The sequence below is a fragment of the Microtus ochrogaster genome, unplaced genomic scaffold, assembly GCF_000317375.1.
Source record: "Microtus ochrogaster isolate Prairie Vole_2 unplaced genomic scaffold, MicOch1.0 UNK19, whole genome shotgun sequence".
Taxonomy (NCBI): domain Eukaryota; kingdom Metazoa; phylum Chordata; class Mammalia; order Rodentia; family Cricetidae; genus Microtus; species Microtus ochrogaster.
In genome coordinates this window covers 1,412,758-1,438,268 of record NW_004949117.1, presented here as the reverse complement: position 1 = coordinate 1,438,268, position 25,511 = coordinate 1,412,758, and the positions used below count along the sequence as shown (strand labels likewise).

Sequence of the window (25,511 nt, the reverse complement as noted above, 5' to 3'; positions counted from 1 at the left end):
GCACTCAGGAGGCAGAGGAAGGCAGATCTCTGTGAGTTCAAGGCCAGCCTGGTCTACAAGAGCTAGTTCCAGGACAGGAACCAAAAGCTACAGAGAAACCCTGTCTTGAAAAATAAAAAAAATAAAAAAATACAGTGTTGTAGGGGGCATGGAGTTGATAGAAAACATGTAGGAACATAATGATCTGATAAGTTTGGAGGTGAAGATGGGTGTGTGAAGAACTTTCTCCAGACTGTAAAGAGCAAGTTGAAGGGGATAATGTAAGCCCCAGCCCAGGGAGAACCCTTCTTAAACACCCAATCTGGCAGCCACCCAATGTCTGTCTCATCACTGCTCAACTCCTCTAGGTCAAGGAGGCAGTCACATCTTTCCCAACCCCATGAAATCCTTGCCACTTTACACAGCCTTGTACATCTCATTTTCATTAATCCCACTGTCATCTCCTGTTCCTTCTTCTAAAGGAAGCTGTGCTTTTCTTCAAAACTTTTCAGATGCTCCCTTGTGTGGGAGAACACAACCCGGTTTCTCTGTCCGCGGCACAGCCACTCACGAGTACCTTCGTTTCATGATTCAACCCACTGAATGTCCGTTTTCAATGTACAAATCATGTAACTTTTCCTAAGCCTGTTTCTCCCAATAACTGTGAGCTACTTGAGGGTAAAATGTGATGTTTACTTACTAACCATACAGCACATAGTCCGAGCTTAACAGTTATCTGTTAGGAGGGAAAACAAAATGAGGTGAAGAGTATTTATTCAGAATAGAGATGCTGAGGGATGCCCTGGGGAAAGATTTGACACGGAGCTGGAGCTGAAAGAACTGACTTCCTAGCCCGCAATTGTTCGCTCTATTGTAAAGACGTACAGCACGGGAGTCATCCCATACCAACTGAGATCTAACTAAAGGCCCTGGGAGAATGAGGAGGGAACGTTAGCTTAGGAAGTAAGGCTTTAATTTGAAGTAGGGAAGTTAGGACTGAAGAGGAAGACAATGCCTCCCTCAAAAGCATGTTCACGCTGATGAGTAGCCAAGGAAGAAATGGTTCGGAGTCATTGCTGCCCTGTAGACCAGGGAGAAAGCATCCCTCAGCCAAACCAGTGGGCAGAACAAACTAAAATTCAGGCAAAGATGGACCCAGGGTGAGAGAACCTACACTGGACTGGTTTCCTCCTCGCCACTCAGAACTTGGGGATAATTCAGAGGCCAAAACTCAAACCTTGACAGAGGCCATACATGTATGGTTATGGGGGGAAAACTGGCTTGTGGAAAAGACAGGTGGAAGGTTGTGCCACATGTAGAACACGGGAGAGATGGCATCCTATATCAAGGACTCTGACTACCAGTCACTGCTTGTCCTCCGTTAATCTCCAAGCGGGACTGTAAGCCCACCAGGGCCAGACCTTTAAATTTTTATGAGAAAATGTCCTGATTTTAATATGTCATTTCTAAATTTTGAAAGGTTAAAAATAATCCAATTATTAAAATCACACTTGAGCTGGTCCTGTTTAGGCCAAACAATACACCCCTGGAACCTAAATGTGCCTTCTGGGATGTTGCTCTGTAAGGAATGATGGTTGGGTAAAAGAGATGGGTACCAAGGTTCAAAAGAGAGGTTGTTCCCTATGATCGGAGCTTTAGCTCAGTCTCATTGTTACTGGCATTTGGGCATAGCTCAGATGCCCTTTTGGTCTTGTCCACTTAAAATAGACTCCCTGAGGATCTGATCTTTTAAAACAGAGACTTGGTGCCTCAGGCTGGTGTTTTCCATGGTAAGACAGTCAGCTAAAAGCACACAAACATTAGCCGGGCGGTGGTGGTGCACGCCTTTAATCCCAGCACTAGGGAGGCAGAGGCAGGAGGATCTCTGAGTTCGAGGCCAGCCTGGTCTACAAGAGCTAGTTCCAGGACAGGAACAAAAAGCTACGGAGAAACCCTGTCTAGAAAAATCAAAAAAAAAAAAAAAAAAAGCACACAAACATTAACAGCTGGTGCATTCAGTCTGTGTCCAGAGAAGAACCCTGTCATAGACTGGCCACAGGAGGCTTTAGAGGGTGGGAATGACCCTGGGCTAGAATTTCACTGGATACTTCTCCCTCTTAGGAGTGTATTTAGATAATGTTTTCATGGGCAGCCTCACAAGTTTCCACAGGTGACTTTAAATTGAAATATTCTGATTGCTAATTTTACTTATTTGTTTGTTTGTTTGTTTTTATTCATGAGACAAGGTCGTGATATACAGCCCAAACTGGCTTCACACCACCATCCCCTGAGATGCCAGTGTGCACCACGACTCCTAATCTGCAAGTCCTTTTTGAAAACTAATGCTTTTATGGGAGCCTCAGAAGCTCATAGTTAAAATGTTTTTAAATCAATTTTAACTTATTTTTCATTCATATGATACAAAAGGAGAGAGAGCTACTTTTACTGATTTACTGAAGAATCAGTCTGAGGCTTTCCACAGCAGAAAGAGAAGTTGATCTCACTGCAGACAGTTATCGCAGGCTTCAAGGGCTCTGCCAAAAGGTTTTGCTACCTTCTAGAACACTGTCAAGAAAGATGTAAAAATATATTTCAGAGCAGCTCGGGCACAGGAGTTTCTGCAGAACTTAGAGCACCATTATGTACAAGATCAGCTTTTCTTGATCTTTTACCTGTGGTCAGTCTTCCACACTGCACACTATCAGCCACATGTTTAAGAGTACATTCTTCAATGGATTACGAATCAGTCAGATCTGACGGGCAGTTGGGAATTCATGTGCAGTGTGTGTGTGTGTGTATGAGAGAGAGAGAGAGAGAGAGAGAGAGAGAGAGAGAGAGAGAGAGAGAGAGAGAGAGCTCTCATTAAGGGACGATCTATGATTTGACAGCCTCACTGCTGCGCCTGCTGCTGCTTCTGTTACTGCGGCTGTAGGGTCTGTCATGAGTTGAAAAGGGATGTGAGGCGTTGGAGGAACTGCCGCTCCAAAGACTGAGCCTCTGCTAAGTGATCTCCCTGCCAGACAGACTAGACACGATTTTCTGCAGGACTGGAAACTTGGACCTATTTCCCCTTCGTCTGCCCTGAGAAGCAGGAAGAGAGGCAGAGTGAAAAGGTAAGAGAAGAACTGTCTTCTATTGAGGCAGGGGGTTGGGGAAATGGGGGAACTTATGTGCAAAGGTTTGCTATTTTATTAATGGTGTTTTACTCCTGAGAGCCAGAGGCAGTAGCTAAATTCCTACCAGGCTTGACCACTGAGGCTTTCGGCTTTTCCACTGGTACCTTTTCCTTCTTCACTGTACTTTTTCCGAGCATCTGAGGGGTTTCTTTGTATTTATTTTGCAACTAGCACATTTTCATTTTAAGTTTGGAATTGTTTGCTTGTTGTTTTTTTGTTCTCCCGAGTGGAGCCGGTTTCAAAAGAGGAGTCTTTTCTGCCTCTCTTGTCTTCAGCATTTTTCTCTGTGAAGAGAGACTTACCTAGTCCTCTTAGCATGATGTGGTCAAAACAATTGCTACATTCTGCCTAGAATTGCAAACTAAGGAGTTTCCAGAAGTGCTGCATAGGAGCCCCATTCCTGTAGAAACTCAGGTGTAAAGAGAGGAAATGAGTCGCCTGTGATTGCGCCTTGCTTGGCGGTCATGGCATTGTGAGTGAACATGTGTGTGACTTTTCCCAGGGGGAAGAAGTATTTCAATAAAGGCGAAGCATAGAAAGATGTTCTAAAGAGTCTGTGTGAGAGAGAAACTTCAAGCCACAAAAGATGGAGAATGAAACAGTCAGTGAACTGAACCAAACCGAGCTTCAGCCCCAGGCAGTGGTGGCGCTCGAGTACCAGGTGGTCACTATCTTACTTGTGCTCATTATTTGCGGACTGGGCATCGTGGGCAACATCATGGTCGTCCTGGTGGTCATGAGAACCAAGCACATGAGAACCCCTACCAATTGCTACCTGGTGAGTCTGGCTGTGGCTGATCTCATGGTCCTGATAGCTGCAGGCCTCCCCAACATAACCGACAGCATCTACGGTTCCTGGGTCTATGGCTATGCTGGTTGCCTCTGCATTACCTATCTCCAGTATTTAGGGATTAACGCATCCTCATGTTCCATAACCGCCTTTACCATTGAGAGGTACATAGCAATCTGCCATCCCATCAAAGCCCAGTTTCTCTGCACATTTTCCAGAGCCAAAAAGATCATTATATTTGTCTGGGCCTTCACATCCATTTATTGCATGCTCTGGTTCTTCCTGCTGGATCTCAATATTAGCACCGACAAAGGTGCCATTGTGGTATCCTGTGGCTACAAGATCTCCAGGAACTACTACTCACCTATTTACCTAATGGACTTCGGTGTCTTTTACGTGGTACCAATGATCCTGGCCACTGTGCTCTATGGATTTATAGCCAGAATCCTTTTCTTAAACCCCATTCCTTCCGACCCTAAAGAGAACTCTAAAATGTGGAAAAATGAGTCAACCCATCAGAACAAGAATTTGAATGTAAATGCCGCCAACAGATGTTCCAACAGCACTGTGTCTTCCAGGAAGCAGGTAAGCAAAGCTGACCGTGCAAGTGAGGAGGGGAAGTATGGAATAGAGATTAGGTAAAATGAGATCAACTTTGTCCTACTTAGCTGACGGCAAAACCAAAACACAATCATGCAAATGTCTCCCAGTGTAAGCTTCTGCTTTGCATGTTAAACACACCTCTGGATCCACTGGAGATCTAAAAATAAATGGAGGGATTTGCTAGCCCTGTAGCAGGAAGCAGTTCCCTGTTAGGATGTAGGGGATTGTAAACCGAACCCCAGGAGTCTTGGCTTAAAACTCTTGTGTCTCTCAGAAAATGTTAACTGAACACTGAGAAAACTTCCGGCCTCTGTAGGGGAAAATTCTATTGCATGATGAAGAAAGGTAATTTCAGGAATTTGACGACACAGTTATCAGGAGACTTTGAGAATATATCAGTGACTCAAAATTAGGAAACTTTTTTTGCAGTGTGCAGTTTCTCATAAATAATCCCACAAAAAAAAGAACCCCCAAAACAGGTACCCAACCTTATTCGGTTAGTCTTAATGGAAGATGATTTTCTAATCCTTTTCTCTTGCTCTCTCCAAGTTATCCTAGCATGCAGAAACTGGAAATACATTTTCCACAGGGGGAAAAAATAATTCAAAAGGATGATCAACATCAAGCTGAATCAGTTAAAAACAATTTTTTAATGTAGGTTTCTAGCTTAGTAACTGGAACTCTTTTATGCGTTCAGGTAACCTAAGTGCACATGTAGCTGCAGTGGAATGATGGTTTTATTAGTGAGTAAAGCACCTCATTCATCAGATAATGTAAAAATAGGAGGCTCTGTGACATATACTCATCTGTTTGTGTCGGCACAAGGGTCCGAAGATACACATGAGCCCAGCTCTCAATTCTTCCTGCTTCTCTCTTGCGTGTAATAAATAGGTAGTAGATATTTATTCTCATAATGAAAAGGGAAATCATGCAATCAACAATACCAGTTCTTTCAAATCATCTGAATTTTCTTTTTATTTCCTTCAGGGAAACAGTTAATTGCATTTATATGGGTAGAAAACAGTGTGCTCTTAAAAACCTGTATGTGGATCAGGCATACTGTTACCTCTTAATCTCCAGGCTACCTAGTACATTATGAACTGTGGCTGGAGAAATAAACATACATGTATACATGCACACAACAGGGCAAACTCATAAAAGTGGAGATGTCGGCAATAAAAGGTGGGATGCAGCTGAAAAGAATGTATGCAGCATTTTGAATGATGCGTGACACTCAATTCACGTGGCATTTATTATGAAGACAGAGGGAGCACGTGAGTAACGACTACCAAATCTTTGCTTCCATGGCTAGACAGCGATGCTACTTAATGCAAGGTGTAGCTGGACAGTACCCAAAGCTTGATTCATGGAGATGGAGAGAGAAACATTGGCCACCTGCCAAGACAAATATTAACAATGCAATAAGACAATCAAGAATATGCACATATTAACTGGAAACCAAACATTAGTTAGTATCAGCAGCAAGGGTATATTGTTCCTTATACCCACGTTTACATTATATATACATACATATATATGTATGTGTATATATGGTATTTAAAGCTTGTTTGTCTGGTCTAATGTCCATTCTTTTGATTACAGTCATTAGCACCTATCAGCATTTATAATGTACTTTAGATTGCTAGTTAAGTTACATGCTCACAATACTTTTAAAGGATGTTAGTGGTGAGCATGTGAGAGCCATGTAGAGTGTGTAGAGATAAGAAGCTGCCAGCTCTGGATAAGGACGATTGGAAGGCTGAGAGATGGGTGGCAATATGTTTGCAGGAGTAAGATCCTCCTTATCAGACAGAGGTTCTCAACCTGCCTAAGCTGTGGCCCTTCAATGTGGTTTGTCATATTGTGGAGGTCTCCAACCATAAAATTATTTTCACTGCTACTTCATATCTGTAATTTCGCTACTGCTATGAATCATAATGTAAATATCTTTGTTTTCTGATGGTCTTAGGCTACCTCTGTGAAAAGGTCATTTGACCCTGATGGCGTCAGGACCCGCAGATTGAAAACCATGAACATATGAGACCTAAGGGATGAGAAAGGGGCCATTCAATATGTAGCAGGCTCACACTTACTCCCAAAATAATGAAATTATTCTTAAATAGAATACAAGAAGTAAAAGCAATCATGCCTTAATCAGTTTTCCTAAGCCCCAGTTTTCTCATCAATAAAATGGGTGCTTCTACTTGTATGGTTGTTGATGAAACCAAATGAGATGCATTCTCGACCACAGGGAGCAGCCCGGGAAAGTGGGATCACGGCTGTGAATGGGGCCAATGTGTTCTAAACTTAGAGACCTATATTCTAGCCTTGCCCTTTTCTAAAAAAGTCTTAATTCTTCATAAGGTTCAAATCTGCATGTCCTATAACCTAAGGACTTTTATTTTAATATTTCTCTCTGATTTTTTTTTCTTTTAGGCAAGTGTAATTTACATTTTAATAAATACTTATCTGGGCCAGCACCTTCTTACTGAGTTACTAAAATCAAATGCACATAGCTTCGAGGGCTACATTTTTTTAAAAGAAAATAAAAGAAAGATTGTTTTTGTGCAAAAGACAAATATGATGCTTTCTTTGCCTGCTCATTTTTCACTCATATCTCCAATGTAAAAAAAAGTCTAGATCAAAAACTTTTCTCTATTACTCAAAGACTTGATTATATTGTGGTAAACTACCTGAGTTGAGATAAATTAAATTCAGCTGCTCTCAGTGGCTAGAAGCTATGTGAAGGAATTGCTTGATTGAATTAGTCTTTTGTTTAACAGTTGGGTGGTTTGACTCTAAAGAGACAGGGTTTAAGTGGTGGTTTTTGTTACACTTTAGCTCTACTACACAAAGCCATAGGGCTGCAGTGCATTCAGCTCCTACGTTCAGCATTAGGAAGAGAAGCCATCTCTATCATTGACTGTATTTCTGCATACGTTATTGAATTTTAAATTTGGAAATACAGGGGCCCTTTTTTGGTAAAACTCAATAAATACATTAATTTTAAATAGTTACTTTTCATGGGCCACAGGGATATGTAAGATATTTTACAAACTAGGCTTCTGGTTTTGTTTCCATTTAGCAATTTCTCTTGCCTTACAGGATAAGGAATAAGAAAATAGTGTGACCTAATCCCAATAGAAGCTTCTAGAGATATTGTCAATTTTTGTAGGTTTATCTGATTAATTCAGTCTTCAAATTACCAGCCTTTCCTCCTATGAAGTGCTTACTAAAGAAAACTGTTGAAAGTCCAAGAAACAAAACAAAACAGCTTCCCTTTTTACAGCAACATGTGCCATTTGGGGATGACACTGAAGATGGTGGTGGTGTTTATAATGTTGCAAATGGTGTCATCCATCCCTGCTTTTCAGGAATTAAATCTTCCTTCAACTCGTCCTCCATATGTTCTGACGCAATGCTAGCCGTCCTGTGCGTTCATGGAAATAAAGGTTGCAATGTGCTTCCCCTCCTCTCCTCCTACCTTTCTCTAGTCTTTCTCTAACGTTACCCACCTCCTGTATGTGTGTGTGTGCACGCATGCACGCATGCACATGTCTGCAGTGTTGTATAAATATATATATACTCATGTGTGTGGAAGCCAAAGATAGCAAGAGGTATCTTCTCTGGTTGTCCTTTGCTCTACTCTTTAGACAAGTTCTCTTACGAACAGAACTCATGGATTTGTCAAGACCTGGGCTTACTGACACAAGCAACAGCACACACGGGTGCTGAGGATGGGAACCCCAGTTCTCGTATTTGTGCAGCAAACTCTTTACCAACTGAGTCATCTTTCTAGCTCACTATGAGCTCGGTACAGAAACCAGAGAGACATCAGTAGCCATAGCCATGTTATCGGGGAAGGTACAAGGCTCACATGGCCTCCACTCTAGACAAAAAACTGCAGGCAACTATGGAGAAATAGTCTTCCCCAGGGAAGAGTACACTAGTAGGTTATCTAGTATCAAATGGACAGGGCTGAAAACATGTCAGGAACATCACACAGGTGGAGGCAGTTGTAGTTATATAATTAGGAATACATACAGATACATATGCACACACACACACACACACACACACACACACACCACCAACAATAACAACAATTAAAGAAAAGGAGACCTTGAAGGAGAGCAAGGTGAAGACACATGGGAAGAGTTGGAGGGCAGAAAGGAAAACTATGTAATTATAATCTCAAAATATTAAAAATAATGTATTTAAAAAGAAAGAATCTTGCACAAAGCACAAAGAAAATTAATCATGGTGATGATTCAGCCCTGGGATGTCTGCACTTCAAAGGTTAGGCAAGAAGACTGGAAGTTCAAGGCCTGTTAGTAGAGTCACTGAGCAGTTTAAAGAACACAGCAGACTCTAATTAAACAAACACAAAGGAAGAGGAGAAGGCACAGTCCTGGAATGCTCTGGCCGTAAGATTTGGGAGCACAAAGTCTTTAAGCTGCATGACTCAGCAGTCTGCAACTGCATGCACCTCTTGGAGAACACCTCTCCTTTCTGCTTCAGAACCCAGCTCAACATAATATAATCTCCTGTCTCACCCAGGACCTTAGCCAGTGAGTGTCAGGCATCAGAGTAGTCAGCTTTTTAGCACTAATCCTTCACTAAAGTTGGAAGTGCAGGTCTTTAATGCCAGCACTCACGAGTCAGAGATAGGTGTATCTCTGAGTTCAAGGCCAGCTGGTTTACAAAGGAAGTTCCAGGGCAGCCAGTACAGTTTTATGTAGAAAAACCTGGTCTCAAAAAAACTTTCCCAAGTTTGCTAGGGCTGTTTACACTGGCTTGCCTTTCATGATTTATTTCTTCCCATCATGTGGACTCAGCTCTGTTCATACTAGTGTAAAAAAAAATCTAAGTTACAAAAAATAAGTAATTTACCCCTTACCACACAGGTAGTTAAGTATGCCACTTGGATTTTATTTAAAGAAAAGTTTCCTGTTTCCTGATTCATATATTGTTTCAAGGGCATGTCCCATAGATACACTAAATGATGACCTCTATAGCTGTGTGATTTGTGTCCTTCATCCTAGATAAGTACACCCTGTTTGTTTGCAGCATTAGAGCTGCAGCTTTCATCCAAATATATAGTGTATTATATATTAATATATATTCATATATATATACACACAGAGTGTGCAATCAATACATCTCCTAGTGGCATATGTATCCATATGTACATATATGAATATATTCTTATATGTCTACAAAAGGAGAAATCCTGTATCACTGCAGAATTCTCAGCTTGGCTGATAGACCGAAAGATCTTAAAAATCAGCTCTTCTTGAGAGTTACAAACTGTACTTATCTATACAGTTCCTTATGAATTTTTTAAAAAATCCAATTTTTCAGGATGATCTGTAACATTTCTTAAGTCTTGTTGCCTTTTTAATAAATAGGAGAAAAGTAAAATGTACACCTGAATTAACATTCAGCAAAATTTCAAGTCCCGCTTCCATTTTTAGTCAATACCCCTATAATGCCATTAAACATTCTTTCACAAACAGGACGTGTCTAACATCACCCTAAATGGGGAGGATGCGGTAATATTGGACGATAACTTTTTTTTTAACTTCAAGAACCTTCATGTTTGCCTTGCACACAAACAACCCTGAATCAACTACAATGTCCTGCAAGAGACTGTTTGCTCTGTTGATGTGGGTGGGGGTGGCATGAGGGAGACTGTGACTTTCCTATGCCTCTTTTGTCCGTTTTCTGTTTACAGATAGAAACCCAAGAGTCCATCTAAGCGCATTTCATTCCTATTATGTCTGACCTAAATCCACGCAGTAGTGAAGATCTTGAGGCTCTAGTGGTGACTCTCGTAGCTGACCCACTTCGCCACCCACACTGCTGTTGTGCCAGCTCGCCATTGCGCCAGCTCACCGCCTCACTGTTCTATTTCAATGCACACCTCACCAGCCTCTCCAACTCCCTTCCCCCTCCACCAAAGCACTCTGCACATTGCTGATTAAGTGATCTCTCTCATGGAGAGCTACAGTATCAAAAATAGTTTTTAGGGTTCCCTGAAGCCTACCATTTAAACCGCCTTGCATAACAAATAAAATCCTGGCACCTTCCCGCACTTTTCAGCTTCATCTCCCATGGCTCTCTCAACTTACACCTTATGCTCCAACAGAGCAAAATTATTTTCAGTTCTCTGAAAATGCCCTGTTCTCAGCCAGAACCTCCTTCATCTGGCAGTTTCCCAACTGTCTTTCAAATCTCAAATCAATCTCTCATGCACGCTACAAAGCCTTTTCTGAAATTCTCAGGCAGAGTTACACATCCGATTCCCTAGCTAGCAGTACACATTTAAGTGCTTTTCCTATGCGTCCATAGTATTTTGCACTTATTTCTTATTTAGTAACATTAGCCAGCAGAGTTATTAACCTGTCTGCCTTCTATTCCTTCCGATATACTAAATAGCAAGACCTTGTGTCCTCTCGGATGCTCAGCACTGAGTTGGAATGTGATAGGCTCCCCAAGCGGAAGGAAACACTGGTGCCCTGTTGCGTGGGAGCACAAGTTTTGCAGGAGCAGGCTGTCCATTCTTTCCACCTCTGCACCCAGTACCACCACAGCATTGCTTAAAATTGACCTTGTCTTCCGTGATTTCACTATAGAAATTAATAAATGTGATGATAAAGTCTTTTCTCCTTTTGTTCAGATAAATAAATGTGAAATATTTACCGGCATATTCCCCCAAAGACACCACTTTTCATAACTAATATAAGTAAAAGAGTAAAAAGTAAATTCGTATGTGCTTAGGGTCTCATTCATAGCCAACAGTGTGTTGCCCATAAGAAAATACTACCTACCTGTGCCATATCCTTCCATAATCATAAGTAAAATTTGCATCTCTTTTATTAAATCCTTCTTTAAAATCAAAAGTTACTCAAATGAAACTAACCAGTAGATGGAGATAAACTTAGTAGATAAGACCTTGTAGGAAGATTTTTTTTTTCCTACAACTCTGACAGGGCTAATTCTGAAGCATTGCAGAATTGGACAGTCATTCATTTTGTAATACAATATCCAGTTGCCTTTCCCACCAGCTTTAAAAATCTTCTCCTGAGGATTTCTTCTTTGGACAGAAGAAACAAAGAGGTAAAGCAATGGCAACCCAGGGAAGATAAGCAATATGTGTATCAGTGTGAAGACAGTAATAGATCCAGGTAAATGTCCCTGTGTGACTGACATCATGTCCCATAAAATAGTATTTCCAGTCTCCTCTAACTGGCTTTGAAAACCTTATCATGTTTTCTGGCTTAGCTCACCTGTAGTTTATTTAATCCAATAATCATTTATTGAGCACCAATCTCATGCCAGGCACTGTCTTAGAAAAACCACTGATGTCACTGTTGTATAGAACTTACTGTCAGACGTGAAAGATTAACACAAATAAAGGGGAGAGGCAGGCAGTTAAGGTTTATAGTGTGCAGAAGAGGCAGCAATAAAGGGTGATTATGACATATAAGGCTAGAGAGTCAGCTTCAACTGCGGTGAGACCTACTCCCATTCTTAAAGAATAATTATCTGCCAAGCCAACACAAAAAGCAAAGATGTTCATAGAAGCAGAAGTCATCTGTGTAAGCAAGGTATTCAATATAAGACCCTGGCATGTATTTTGTGATATCCGAAGCATCTTAACTTGGTCAAAAAGTACTAAAGAACCAACACAGTCTTTTCCAGTGGTGGTAGAAAATGCAACTTGAGATTTTAAACTTGATTTTAAAATTATACTATCTAGCCAGCAAGAATCAAGGAGCCAGAAATGAAGTTATTGCAATCCAGCAAGAAGGATATACTACTTGGGGTAAGAAGCAATGGCTGAGGTGTGTAGGAAGGACCGCAGATAAGAAATATGTAAAAACAAAATCAGTAGACACTAACAGCAAAATTTGACAGGTAAGGAAGACAGAGTCTTAGCTGGAATGCAAGCAGAATACTGAGATACACATATCACAGAGTGAAGGCACAAGAGCTCTCTCATCGGGCCTATGATGTATCTAGCAACAGGTTTTGGGTCTTCCTAAAGTGCCAGGAATGGGTTTCCTCTTGTGGAGTGGGCCTTCAATCCAATCAAAAAGTGGTTGGTTGCTTCCAGGATCTTCATGCTCCTACTGGGACAGTGAGCATGTCTTTCCAGGACAGCCATTCTTGAAGCTCCGAGGGGTCACAACTTGGTAAGACTAAAGATTATTTTATTCTCTAGTAGTATGCATAGAACCTTATGGTACTAAGAAAGCTATCTAGTAGGGTTGAATGGAGCTTCCAGGTCAGGGGGGTGGAGAGTTGTCCCAGCAATTAAGATCACTGATTGCTCTTCTGACTTGCTCTACTCAATTTAATTCCCAGCACTCATGTGGTGACTCAAAACTACGTACAACTTGATTTCCAGGGTGTCGGGGAGTTCTTCTGGCCTTTGTGCACACCAAGAATTCATGTTATGGATAGACTCACATGAAGGTAAAACACCCACTCATATAAAAATAACAAATTTTAAAATCTTCCAGACCAGTAACAACTTGATTTCTCCATTCTATTATTCAGATCTGTGTAGTGCCTTCAGCAATAGGATCTTAATTTCATGGTCTGGACAGTAAACAAGAGTATTGACCACATTATTAGCTAGCTGACCCACAACTCATAAAGAGAAAATTCATTTTAGGGGCTGAGGTTTTTATTTGCTAGCCTGTGGTGTCTAATACGGAAATTTATTTTTAAAAAACACTTATTTACTCATTCATAAAATATCAAAACTATAGACTGATATTTCTACTATAGACAGTAAACATGTCTAACAGAATATTAAGGAATACTAAGTCAGTAAATCATTCTCGAACTCCTTTGATGTGCTCAGAGAGAGTTACACTAAGAATACCTCTAAGTCCCATGCATAACAAATATTCATCAACTTTTTATTATATGTTTACACTATTTGTGTGCTTTGAACAAACATATTAACCAGTAAATCTCCACAACAATCTTGAGAAGTGGAGACTGATTATAGAACGGGGTTTCTTAGTCACCTGTGCCAGATCACATCTCTTTTCAATAAAGCTAGGGTTTGAACACAATACTTTCCCTCCAGAATATAAGGGCCAGGGAAAAACTTAATGATTAATTTAGTAGAAATTATATAAATTTCTTGAAGCTGGGAGTATGAAAGGTATATGGAGAATTGAGGAGGACTGTTGAAAAGAATGAGAGAAGTCTTTTCAGATAAAGGAAAGAAAGAGTGTGAAATTATGTTATTATCAATAGAATAGAGAAGAGGCCAGTATGAAAATAAGGATTTCTGACTCAGAAATGCTATCATATAAGGCAAATGTTCATTTGATGAAAACATGGCCGATAAACTAAGAGATGAAAGAGACTGAGGTTGGAACGGTGAGTTCACCACAGGCACCTCACTCGAAGTTCTTTTCCAAAGAGGTCTTCAGTGATCCCTGGCAGTAGTTTCAGGACTATAATCAGTTCTTTTTGTCAATTATTTAACTACCATTTTCAAAACACTCTCTTCTGAAGTCTCTTCTCTCTGAAATTGACCACACTTGAAATCACCCTCTTCCTATTGTAGTTCCCTGAATCCCACAGCATTTCTTCCCTCTATGCACGGTAGGTGAGGTGGCTAGTCACCAAACTTACAGAGGCTCAGTACGCAATGTCCTTGCCTCTTCATTTCCTCTTCCAGTTTATCTCAGAGTACTGCTAGTATAGCATTTTAGAAAATAAAGTGTTTCTGCCTCTTGTGAACAACTCAAGTCCCTTCTGGCTACACACCCTGTCAGACTCTCTTAGACATAACTCTGTAGTAGCTGGGAACAGGTAGAGTATCCTACGCTTTTCAGTTTGGAGCCATTACTGTTTGACTAGCATGGAGATTGAGAATATAGGTGAACTCAGTGTGTTTATTCAGGCAGCAGTAATTATTTGAGGAAATATAGTGATACCACGTATCTCACTGAGTTGCTTGAGACAGGGAGCACTATGGCAAGTAAGTTCTACACACTCCATGACATTCTGAGAATTGTAAAGTGAAGTGACACAAGATGTCCATCAGTGTTCCGGGCTGATACCTAGCATGGTTGTCCTGATAATGCTCAGCTTGGATTGCTTCTACTTTGTTAATATTTGAGTGACGACAGATATGAGGTAGGGCATGAAAAAAAAGAATTCCCTGATACAGTTTCTATTTTATCAAAAAAGATGGAAATAGTCTCATAGTAACAGTAAAATTATAAGAGAAATATTTAATGTTTAAAATGCCAGGGTGAATCTCGAGGAATTTCTTTAGGAATCAAGTAGATATATCTCAATATTAAGAGCAATAAAATCAGCTATTTTGTATACACCAACTGCAGTGCCAACTGGAGGTTCTACTCTGGCTTCAGTACAGTCTAGTTAAGCTCTAACAATCCCTTCCATCAGGTTGCTACATAAGGGAGCAAACATGGGAAATAAAAAGCATAGATACAAATCCTGAAAGATTTGCACTTTTCACCAATAAGTTAATTTAAAAAGTCAACTTCTATAGGACATTGAGCCTATAATTCGTGATCCTAGAGAAGCTAAATAAGGTGAACCCAAAGAAAAACATATAGGCATCCTCCTGAATATTAACCTTCATCAGACGATGAAAGGAGACAGAGACAGAGACCCACTTTGAAGCACCGGACAGAAATCTCAAGGTCCAAATCAGGAGCAGAAGGAGAGAGAGTACGAGCATGGAACTCAGGACCGCGAGGGGTGCACCCACACAGTGAGACAATGGGGATGTTCTATCAGGAACTCACCAAGGCCAGCTGGCCTGGGTCTGAAAAAACCTGGGATAAAACCGGACTCGTTGAACATAGTGGACAATGAGGACTACTGAGAACTCAAGAACAATGGCAATGGGTTTTTGATCCTACTGCACTAGGCAGTTTGGATGCTCACCTTACTAGACCTGGATGGAGGTGGGTGGTCCTTGGACTTCCCATAAGGCAGGGAACCCTGATAGCTCTATGGGCTGACAAGGGAGGGGAACTTGATTGGGGGAGGGGGAGGGAAATGGGAGATGGTGGCGGGGAAGACACAGAAATCTTTAATAAATAAATAAATGGGAAAAAATTCCAAAAAAGAAAAAAAAAGTCAACTTCTAGGTCAAGCACTGTGTTAGGTACCATGTTGCAAATCTGAGTGAGGCAACATTTCTGCTCACAAAGAGTTTGCAATCTAAGAAAGAAAGTAATAACTGTCTTGGTCAATGTTCTATTGCCATGAAGAACTACCATGACCAAGGCAGTTCTTATAAGAGACAGCATTGAACTGGGGCTGCTTGCAGTTTCAGAGATTTAGTTCATTTTCCGCATGTTGGGAAGCATGGCAGCAAGCAGGCAGATATGGAGCTGGAAGAGAGCTGAGAGTTCTTCATCTGGATCTACAGGCAGCAGGAAGAGTGAGATGCCGGGCCCAGCCAAGGGTTTTGAAACCTCATAGCCCACCACTAGTGACATATTTCCTCCAACAAGGCCTTGCCTTCTCATTCCTCCCCAGTAGTACTATTCCCTGAGCCTATTGGGGCCATTCTTATTCATGCCACTATAAGAACTAAAGTTACAAAGCATTACAGTTATGATGGTAACCATTGCCTTTTGGTGACTGAGAAGAAGTAGGCAACCATAGAGCTATGTGGAAAGCAGAACTCCTGAGCTGAGCCTGCTGAGTTAAGAGATATTGTGGATGGAATGGAAAGATGATGGTTTCAGCAGAGCAAACTCTACAAGAAAAGACAAGAAAGCCTGAAAGGCTAACCCTGCAGGGTAACTGCCAGTGCCTCCTTAAGACTAATGAAAGATGAAGGCACTGGAAAAAAATCTTTATCTAGCTATTTTGGGAGCTGGACAAGATTTAAAGGCTATAAAAGAAATCACCAGCAGATTGCAAAGCAAAAACTTATGTCACAGCAAGATCTATGACTATCATTCTATTTTCAATATAGGAAAATAATTAAGAACTAAGGTCAAAGGCAATATTTAGGGGATATCTGCAGCAATGGGAGTCATCATACAAAGGGGTAAAAGATAAGATAAATAGCAATGAATATAGACAGATTTTCGCTCATTTGGAATAAAATCAATAGACTTAGGGTAAATAAATGGGTAGAAAATGAAAAAAAATATTCAAAGGTGACGCTTGAACGATTGGAAAAGAAAATAGTAATGGTATTTGTGAGCATGAATTCTACAATATTATAGAATTGTGTCAGAGCCAATCTTATGTGAACCACTTAATTTACAGTCTTGAGCCGCAGTTTGTACATCTGTCAAAACATGATAATAGCAATACTTTTGTTCAAAAGTAATTAGAATTAGTAAAAAAGAAAAACCATTTAAGCACGTATTGTAGGACCTGGAATATGGAAACAATAACCATAGATTAACAGTACCTTTTATTGAGAGTGTACTTTATCTTAGTGAGGACAGTAAATAGGGACAACAGACTTCAATAGGGAGAACATGGCTTGTCTCTGGGCATTTAGAAACTGCAAAGGCACAATTAATAAACTAGAATTGGGGCTCAGAAGAAGCATTTATGATGTGGGATTTCTCTCTGCTTGCCATGAATACCATTGGCTAATAAAGAACCTGCTTTGGGCCTATTGTGGTAAAGAATAGGGTAAGGCAGGAATTCAAAGCAAATAAAGGAAGAGGGAGTAGGGGAGTCAAAGAGGAGCTATGTAGGAGCCAAAAGAAACAGATGCCTAGGAACTTTAACTGGTAAACCACGAGCCTCATGGTAAAATATAAAATCATAGAAATGGGTTAATTTAAGATATAAGAGTTAGCTAGCTATACACTTTAGTGATTGGCCAAGCAGTGTTTTAATTAATATAGTTTATGTGTGATTAGTTCAGGTCTGCGCCACCAGGAAATGGACGAGCAGACTCCACCTACACAGTTATCCTAAGATTCTGAACAAGTAGGATGTAGATGCTGATAATGGCTCAAGAACAGACACAGTCTCTGTAGGAAATGCTGTGGTACAGGAAAGAAACCTTAAAGTGGCCAGAGTGCTGGGGATAAAGAAATGGTTAAGTTTTTTTACTCTGAGCATAAGCCAGAAAACCAGCATACTGTCTCAGTAGTGATCAGTAGAAATTGTAAAGACAAACACTCAAGGGGTGGGGATAAATGTGGTGAGAGCAGACTCCGTAAAGCAGGGAGGGCGGTGAATGTCATCTGCAGGGAGATGACAGATCAGGGATGGAGAAAGACCCAGGAAGGCTAGCCATGGGCCAGCCCGATGATGAAAGAAGAGTGGGAACAAGGAGAAATCAGGCAAGGCGTTTTTGTTGGGCTTTACTTCTGAATACAGAAGAATCCGCGCCTTTTAAATCTTCATGAGAAGAGCCAATGGACTCGAAGGAATTATTTATAGATGTAGAACAAAACTTAATTACGATGCCCAAGGAGTTAAGAAGGGTTACAGAAAAGAAATCTCCCTTGCCCTCATCAGCAGGAACTGTGTGTCTGAGTCACTGAACCATCTGCACCACCTGGTACCGTATGGGTCCGCATGGCAGTATCCAGTAAGTGTTCTGTGGACAGATGGATAAGGGAGTGGATAGAAACAGGACTACACATCAGATGAGCAGAGATTGGCTGTCATGGGTGTAGACCAAGATCAGTGTTAGGGGAGAAAGCTACAAAGTCCTTGCAAGCTGGTCTTTATTTTCCTGGCGGGATCGGTGCAGGTAATAGCAGGAAGAGGAGTCACACAGCTGTCCGTGGCACAAAACGGGAGATAGATAATGAATAGGATGATAGCAGAGTTAAGTCCCATTCATGATTAGAAGAACAGAGCTAGCAAGATCATAAATTACTGAACATCTGAATTTACTAGTGACGTGTAAATGCTCACACTCAAGTGGTTATATTTGCCTAACTCACTCTCTCTAAAGCATATTTGGATGAACCAGTTTGTTTCCCAAAAGCTAGGCTGGTACTATCCTTGAGGCGATTTCTTTTGTGCTACAATAGAAATACATTACAATTTGTACTGTTTCATGCATGGCACTCTCTCTGCTTCACTGATGGGAGGATCTTAAGACAGAGGGCCAGACTGAATCAGATTGGATGCATTACCGCATGGCCCGGACCTCTTTATTTGCTAAAAAGTTCCATCTGAAGCCCTAATTCAAATCAATAGAGGCCAAATACCTCTCTAAAACAGAAAAAAGAAAAGGCTCACAGGGAGAAATTCCTACCCCACCTCGAATCTTAAGCGAGGTCTGTCCTTTCTCAGTATCTCCAACATACATGTGTAGGGTTGAGCCATTTCTTTTTTTAACTCAGATGTCTTGGTTGTCTTGACTCTTTCCACTTTGCCTCTAAAGAATTCAGGGAACCCACTTAGATGAAATTAGACTTGGGATAAAAGCCCACAGTTCTTGACGTTGCTGCTGACATCCATCTCAAGATACACGAAATGCTCTTAATAAAGTGAGCTGGCTTCAAGAGCGCTTGACTCTTCATTTGCAGACGAGAAGATTCTGAGCACACTAGAGAAATAAGCCAGAAGAAGTTCTCTATCTGTGCTTCGCTCTCACAATCAGCAGCACAGGATGTCTGTTTATTCCTTGGGGAAACGCTCCCAATTTTGTGTGTCCCTCAAAATCCAGTACGGGCTGACTTTGGAAGAATGGGAAGCTGTGGTGTTTGGCCTTACCTTTTAAACTGAAGAGTAGTAGTCTCTATTGCCAGCCGCTCTTCATTGGCTTACACTTCCTCCGAATAATGCTCAAGAGATGTTACTGAATTGCACTAGGCTTACTTTTTCTGTTGCAATAATATTTTAAAATGGACAAATATCTTTGTGTATGCATACTGTAAGTTTAAAAAGCACTCATTAATTTCAAGCAATATTTGAAGTCATCACGGCTCAAATACTAGAAGGAAGCATATTTTCTTTGAACACTTTAGTAGTGAGGTATGAAAATTACTGGGCTGTGGGAGACTTAACTTACCTTCAATGAATCGTAGTGATTACTGAAAATGTCTTGAAGGCATTTTAAAAGGAAATAGTTTTGCAAATGTCTGTTATGTATAATTCTGCTATCTAAAAAGCCAAGCTTTCACCATTAGGATCCCATTCATTCAGGAAGGCCACCTTTGACTGACCTAAACATGTTTTTTTAAGAGTTCAAAATCAAGATATTTTGTAACAATAGGAAATTTATTGTGTTAGAAACTCTAATAATTTTTCATAAAAGCACCTCGAAGAATAATGACCAGCAAGCATACAATTCACAAAGATAACATTCCCTAAACAGAAGCTAAATATCAGCGCTGAGAAGTAAAAGAGCCTGGTAAATGGTCACAGATTAGAACTGTGGGAAATAAAATGCATAAATGACTGAAACAAATCTTGATTTCCTTGGGTACTGGCTAGCCAATCGTTTTTGTATTTGACAGTTCACACTCATCATAAAGATGTGAATATATTCTATCTTAATAATGTGTTTGTCTTCAACATTTGCTCCACTCTAAACTCATTGAAACATAGAGAATTCTCCTGTTAGTAGCTGATTCAAATTCTAATAGTGAAGCCACACTGGGGGCTTCCCTGGAGCAAAGAGACTTTTGGAGAACCTTCCAATATTCTCCTCAAGCCTTCCTCACACCAGTTTAAGAACCACTATTAAAACATGCCAGCTTGCACCCTCCCTTTACCACCTCACACCACACCACCTGTCTGTTCTTCCTGACAGTCCCAATGTGCAACCATCTGCCCTCTTGCGCTGGTATCAGGTGTGTTTTAACCATTATGGTAAGTAATACTGCTGCCCTCTTACTGTATGTCAAGCACAGTGCTAAGGGGCTTTCCCGTGCCATGCCGATTACTGCTGTTGCTATGAATGAATAGAGATCTGAGTCTTAACAGTTTCATCAAAGTCCTCAAAAACTGGAAGAACAAGAAATCTAATTCTAGTAGGCAATCATAACCTTTGATCCACATCCCCACATTCTGGTCCATCTTAACTGCATTCTGAATATGAGACAAAGATGGAGTGGACTATATTTGTCCAAGAAAAAATGAAACTTATCCTTATATACATCACAGCTAAATTTATTAGTCATTTTACAAAAATTGCGTTGAATGTTTCTTTAAAAATTCTAACCACTAATTAAAAACTTAAAAACCCAGCAATGAACAAATTTTCACCCCATGAACCTCACATTCTATTAGGAAAGGGCATAGAAAAATTGGTAAACACACAAACTATGCCAAGGTGGAATACATAAAATTTTGAAGAAAATTTGTGAATATAAGGGGAATAAGAAAAGGATAAAGTAGATTTGTCATTTTAAAAATAACAATTGTAATTCTATATGCACACATGAGAAAATCAATGCTTGAAACTCAACCAAGTCCTTCATACTTGCTGCAATAGTAAAACGGCAGGCTGATCTCAGAGGTCATCAGGCTTTAAGCAAAGAAATGTGGCATTAGTAATACCAGTTTTATTTCATAAAACCTATTGACATTCATTCTAAAACAAAATGTCTTATGTGTTCTGATTAAAAATTGAAGCATTCCCCAGTAATGGAAGAAGGACCGCTAGGTAAAATGATGGCTAAGAGAAGTTGTAATAAATGATCTTTTATTCAAATGTTGTATTAGCATTTGAGGAAAAAGGACAGCAATCTCTCAACCTGAGGAACAGACGTTATCTATTTGGGAGAGATGGGACCTGCCACTGTTCTAACTGACTTAGGTACTGATCTTACCATTCAGAAGTGCAACTGCTGCCTGAACTCCCTTATTTTCCAAATGAAAGTAATCAGAGTGTTTTCCCATGGGCCATTATAGAATGAAATGAACCCATATGTGTGAAGTGTTCCAAACAATTATTGAAACCCAGTAAGTAGGGTGTTTTCTAATGATGTCTTTGACTGTCCCAAGGAGCGACCTTTCATAACCGCTCTTCTCCCCTCAATACCTCTAGGGGAGAGATGAAATTTCTGTCACCACTTTACTGAGGAAAAAGATGAAAATTTGAAATAGAAATGGCCCAGGTCTAGTAAGTTCTCTATGCCCTGACCGGAATGACTGCTGTGGACTAGGTGAGATTTTTCTCCTGGTAAATTAGGAGAAATTGATGGGGAAGCTGAGAACCAGGGTGTCACCTCCATCAATTCAAATTGTGTCTCTTCCAAGACCTCTTGTTCTTGCTTCGACACAACTGCTGATCTAATCATTCTTAGGGTTTTTCTTCTAGAAAACTGGATTCCATGCTCGTTAAACAGCACCATCTTGTTGTCTCAATGACAACATTTAGAAATTGCTAGAAAATCAATGCTAAAACTTAAAAGCCAAACTTTAGTACCAGAGGTAAAAACCTGCAATTATTAATTTATATCAAAGACAAAAGAATTATTAGATAAAAGGCTTGAAAATTTATCCATAAGTCACAGTACTGATTTGAAAAAGATTCAGTGCCACTTTGCCTGTACACCACTCCCTTAAACTTAACTCCAAATCTCTGTAAAGAAGATACTTTGCCCACTATAGTAAAGAATTAGATTAATAAACTCTAAAAGACCAAGCTGTCATCTCTACATGCAGGGTGACTCTGGGAGAAACAGCTTTCTACAACTTCTGAATAACTAAGGAACTGATTGATCGTGACATCAGGCAGATGAGACAGAACAACTGTCAGAACGATATTGGAACTTTTGGTGGCAAATCCCACCTCACTTAAGCTTGTGGTAACAGAGCATCCATCAACATTTTGTACTGAACACGACTCGAGCATGAATCACATTAAGTTTGAATCTCCTTGATTCTTTAATCTTCCTAAATTCTTTATAACAGTATACCCAATAATTCTTCACTTTCACAGAATAAAAACTGTGCCCAAAAAAACCTTTGGGGAGGGGAGAAATCAGCAGAAATTGAGATGATAGGTAAAACAATTTCCTTTTTTTTCTAAATTTAACTTTTTATTTCAAACATTTTATTCATAGACTTGTTTTAGGGCAGAGATAAAAAAATATATGCTCAAAATATTACTCCTGCCACCAAGATCCTCCATGTGAGAGAAGAAAGGAGACACAGCCTTATAGTGACATCTGTGATTCAGGCTGGAGTATGAACCAGTCTCTGGAATTCCAGGGAGGCAGTAAAGTTATGCACAGCATTCATGAATTCTTTCCCCATTAATTTCCTCAATATTTATTTCATGCTAGATATTCATGTTCATATTGCTTCATGTACGTAGAGTAGAGTAGGCCTCATCATTCTAGGGAGGAAAAAGAACCTTTGTTCTAGGAAGGAAAAGAGTGATAAGTGGGCAAGCAAATGCAAGAACAGGATGGATACAGCTTTTTGCTATCAACAAAAATAAGAATAAGGCAGCAGAACAGGAGAGAGAACACCTTGAAGAATGATTAGTATCCACTCTTCTGTCCAGAATTAACGTCAGTGGGTCTCCTTTAAAAATAAAGAAAATATTTACCTCACAAATACTCTGAAACTTAAATAAGTCAACAAAGTCCCTAGTGCTGTGGTAAAGATATATTAAATATTGCTACTTTTGAAAGGGGATTATTCGGCTAATTTTTTCCATGGCTCTCCTATAGTTGAAAATCTCATCAGTCTAATGTAAATTTAGCTGTCATTTTCTGAGCATGCTATTTAAGATAGTTCTTATGTGTTTATTGGTTTTGAGATAGGGTTCTGTTCTACAGTTGAGTCTGGCCTGGAACTTCTGATCCTCCTGGTTCCACCTGCACAGTGCTGGGTGTACAAGTATGTGCCACCATGTCTGTTTGTTGATATCTCCTATTTCACAGAAGAGTACTGAAGCTGCAAAGGGTAAAATGGCTTGTTCCCTGTCACACAGATATGGGTAGAACTGGAAATAAAGTACAGCCTTGTCTGAATAGTTGTCCCCTTATTTATTATATAATTCTTAAATTAGCCTAGACCATATCATCCAAAAGGGACTCAGGTGTATGCAAATCTATGTCAAAAGCCTAGAAAACAAACCCAGTCCTCGCAAGCCCTGCTTTGCCTCATAGACCTTACAGACTCAGCTGAGTTTCTAGTTCAATTGATAAGAAGGTAAATGCAAAAGAAGCTTCATTCTGTGCATTGGGTAAATATGATGATGAAGTGGTCATCCCTTAGCAAGGATGCAGATTCCACAACAGGACAGTGAATATAATCATCCATCCATGGAAAAAGTATATGCATATTACTTTGGAATTTCCTATCTTCCTTATGATTAATCACCACACATGCAATTCCTCGTACTAAACATATTCCACATTACAGACATCGAAACCCAAAGGAGCTGGGCAGTGGTGGTGCACACCTTTAATCCGAGCATTCGGGAGGCAGAGGCAGGCAGATCTCTGTGAGTTCGAGGTCAGTCTACTTGGAAGAGCTAATCCCAGGACAGACTCCAAAGCTACAGAGAAACTCTGTCTTGAAAGCCTCCCTCTGCCCCCCCCCTTCAAAAAAAAACCAAAACAAACAAAAAGGAGCTCTGAGTGACATTGGCTGGGAACTTAGACTAGTAATCAGGTTCTGGTTTTGAACAATGTGTGTAGCAATCAGAGAGCTAGAATAGAGCCAGTTGTGTGGTGCATGTCTGAAATCCCATCACCATCCTCTAGGAAGATACAGTACAGCATAGGGTACAAGAGACTCTATCTAAAGATAAAAATTAAGAAAAGCTGAAATCATGAAACCGGGTTGAGTTTGCGATTTGTTGAAGGCATGAAACACAGCTGGGCTGCAGTTTGTTCTGTGTATTTTTCCAGGCTAGCGAGGAAATTAGCTCTGTAGCTCTAACAGGTCTCACCAAGGTCCAGACTGTGTGTTCTGAGTGACACACATCCCAGGCACTGCCAGTCTTTCGATAAAGGATGGTGTCCAAGAGTTTTAGAAGGAAAAAAACCCTAAATGCCCACAAAACTCCTGATAAATTTCAGAGATTTACTTCTCCTCTGTCATTGAGACTTTAGATTTTAAGACTGGTTTTCGAAGCTTCTAGCGGGCAAACAAAGGACAACAGACCACCGGTGTATATTTCAGTCCCCTCTTGCCAGACCATGACTGTATAGCTAGAAAAGCAAGGGAGAGAGAGAAGATTGGAAAAAATGTCACCTTCAGGAAGAATCTGCAGAGAACTGTGACACCTAGCAGCCAAAATGCCAGTTTCCTTGCTAAGAGAACTGACCATTTAGAACGTCTAAGGCGGGTTCTGTGACATTACCATGCACGAGAACAGATGACGACATATACAAGGAAACCCACTTTAAGAGTTTTTAAACAGTGGGCAAAGGAAAGAAGAGAGGGCACAGACCTCTCTGAAAGAACGTGGTGAAAGAGAGAGAGTGTGTGATGGGCATGTCAGCCTTTTAAAGGTAGTTGGTGTATACATATAGGGGATTATATGGCTACGCCATGCACGCTTATAGATTACGAGACCACGCTGTGCATGTGCACAGATTACATAGGGCATAAGACCCTAGGGTGACTAGGCAATTTGCCTGAATGCTGCTGGCGCATGCGTAGCCTTGGGACCCCCAAAACTGGTAATACCTGGGGTGACTAAGCATTTTGCCTGAATGCTAATAGCCGTGGGACGCCAGATGCAGTGAAAATCATAACATTCCAAGCAGGATAAAATGTTCAAAATCAGTAACCATAAGCTATAGAGCAAAACTAAGGACGCTAAAGTAAGACGTACGAGGCAGCCGTTCCCTACGGTTAGCATTTTGCTGGTAACTACTTACCTGGAAAAGATAGCGCATAGAATGGCTCAAGAGCTCACCAAGGCCAGCTGGACTGTGACTGAAAAAGCAGGGGATAAACCCGGACTCTCTGAATATGGCGGACAATGAGGGCTGCTGAGAAGCCAAGGACAATGGCACTGGGTTTTGATC

General features: G+C 40.5%; 1 protein-coding gene across 1 annotated transcript in view; it reads left to right on the top strand.

The window, feature by feature from the left end:
* Window positions 1-2,848: 2,848 nt before the first annotated feature.
* Window positions 2,849-25,511, top strand: part of Trhr (thyrotropin releasing hormone receptor) — a 34,718-nt gene continuing 12,055 nt past the window's right edge. The window contains exons 1-2 of the mRNA XM_005367510.2: window positions 2,849-3,092; window positions 3,658-4,530. Of these exons, the coding sequence (XP_005367567.1) occupies window positions 3,742-4,530 (789 nt within the window). The 5' untranslated portion in view covers window positions 2,849-3,092; window positions 3,658-3,741. The remainder of the gene's footprint in view (window positions 3,093-3,657; window positions 4,531-25,511) is intronic.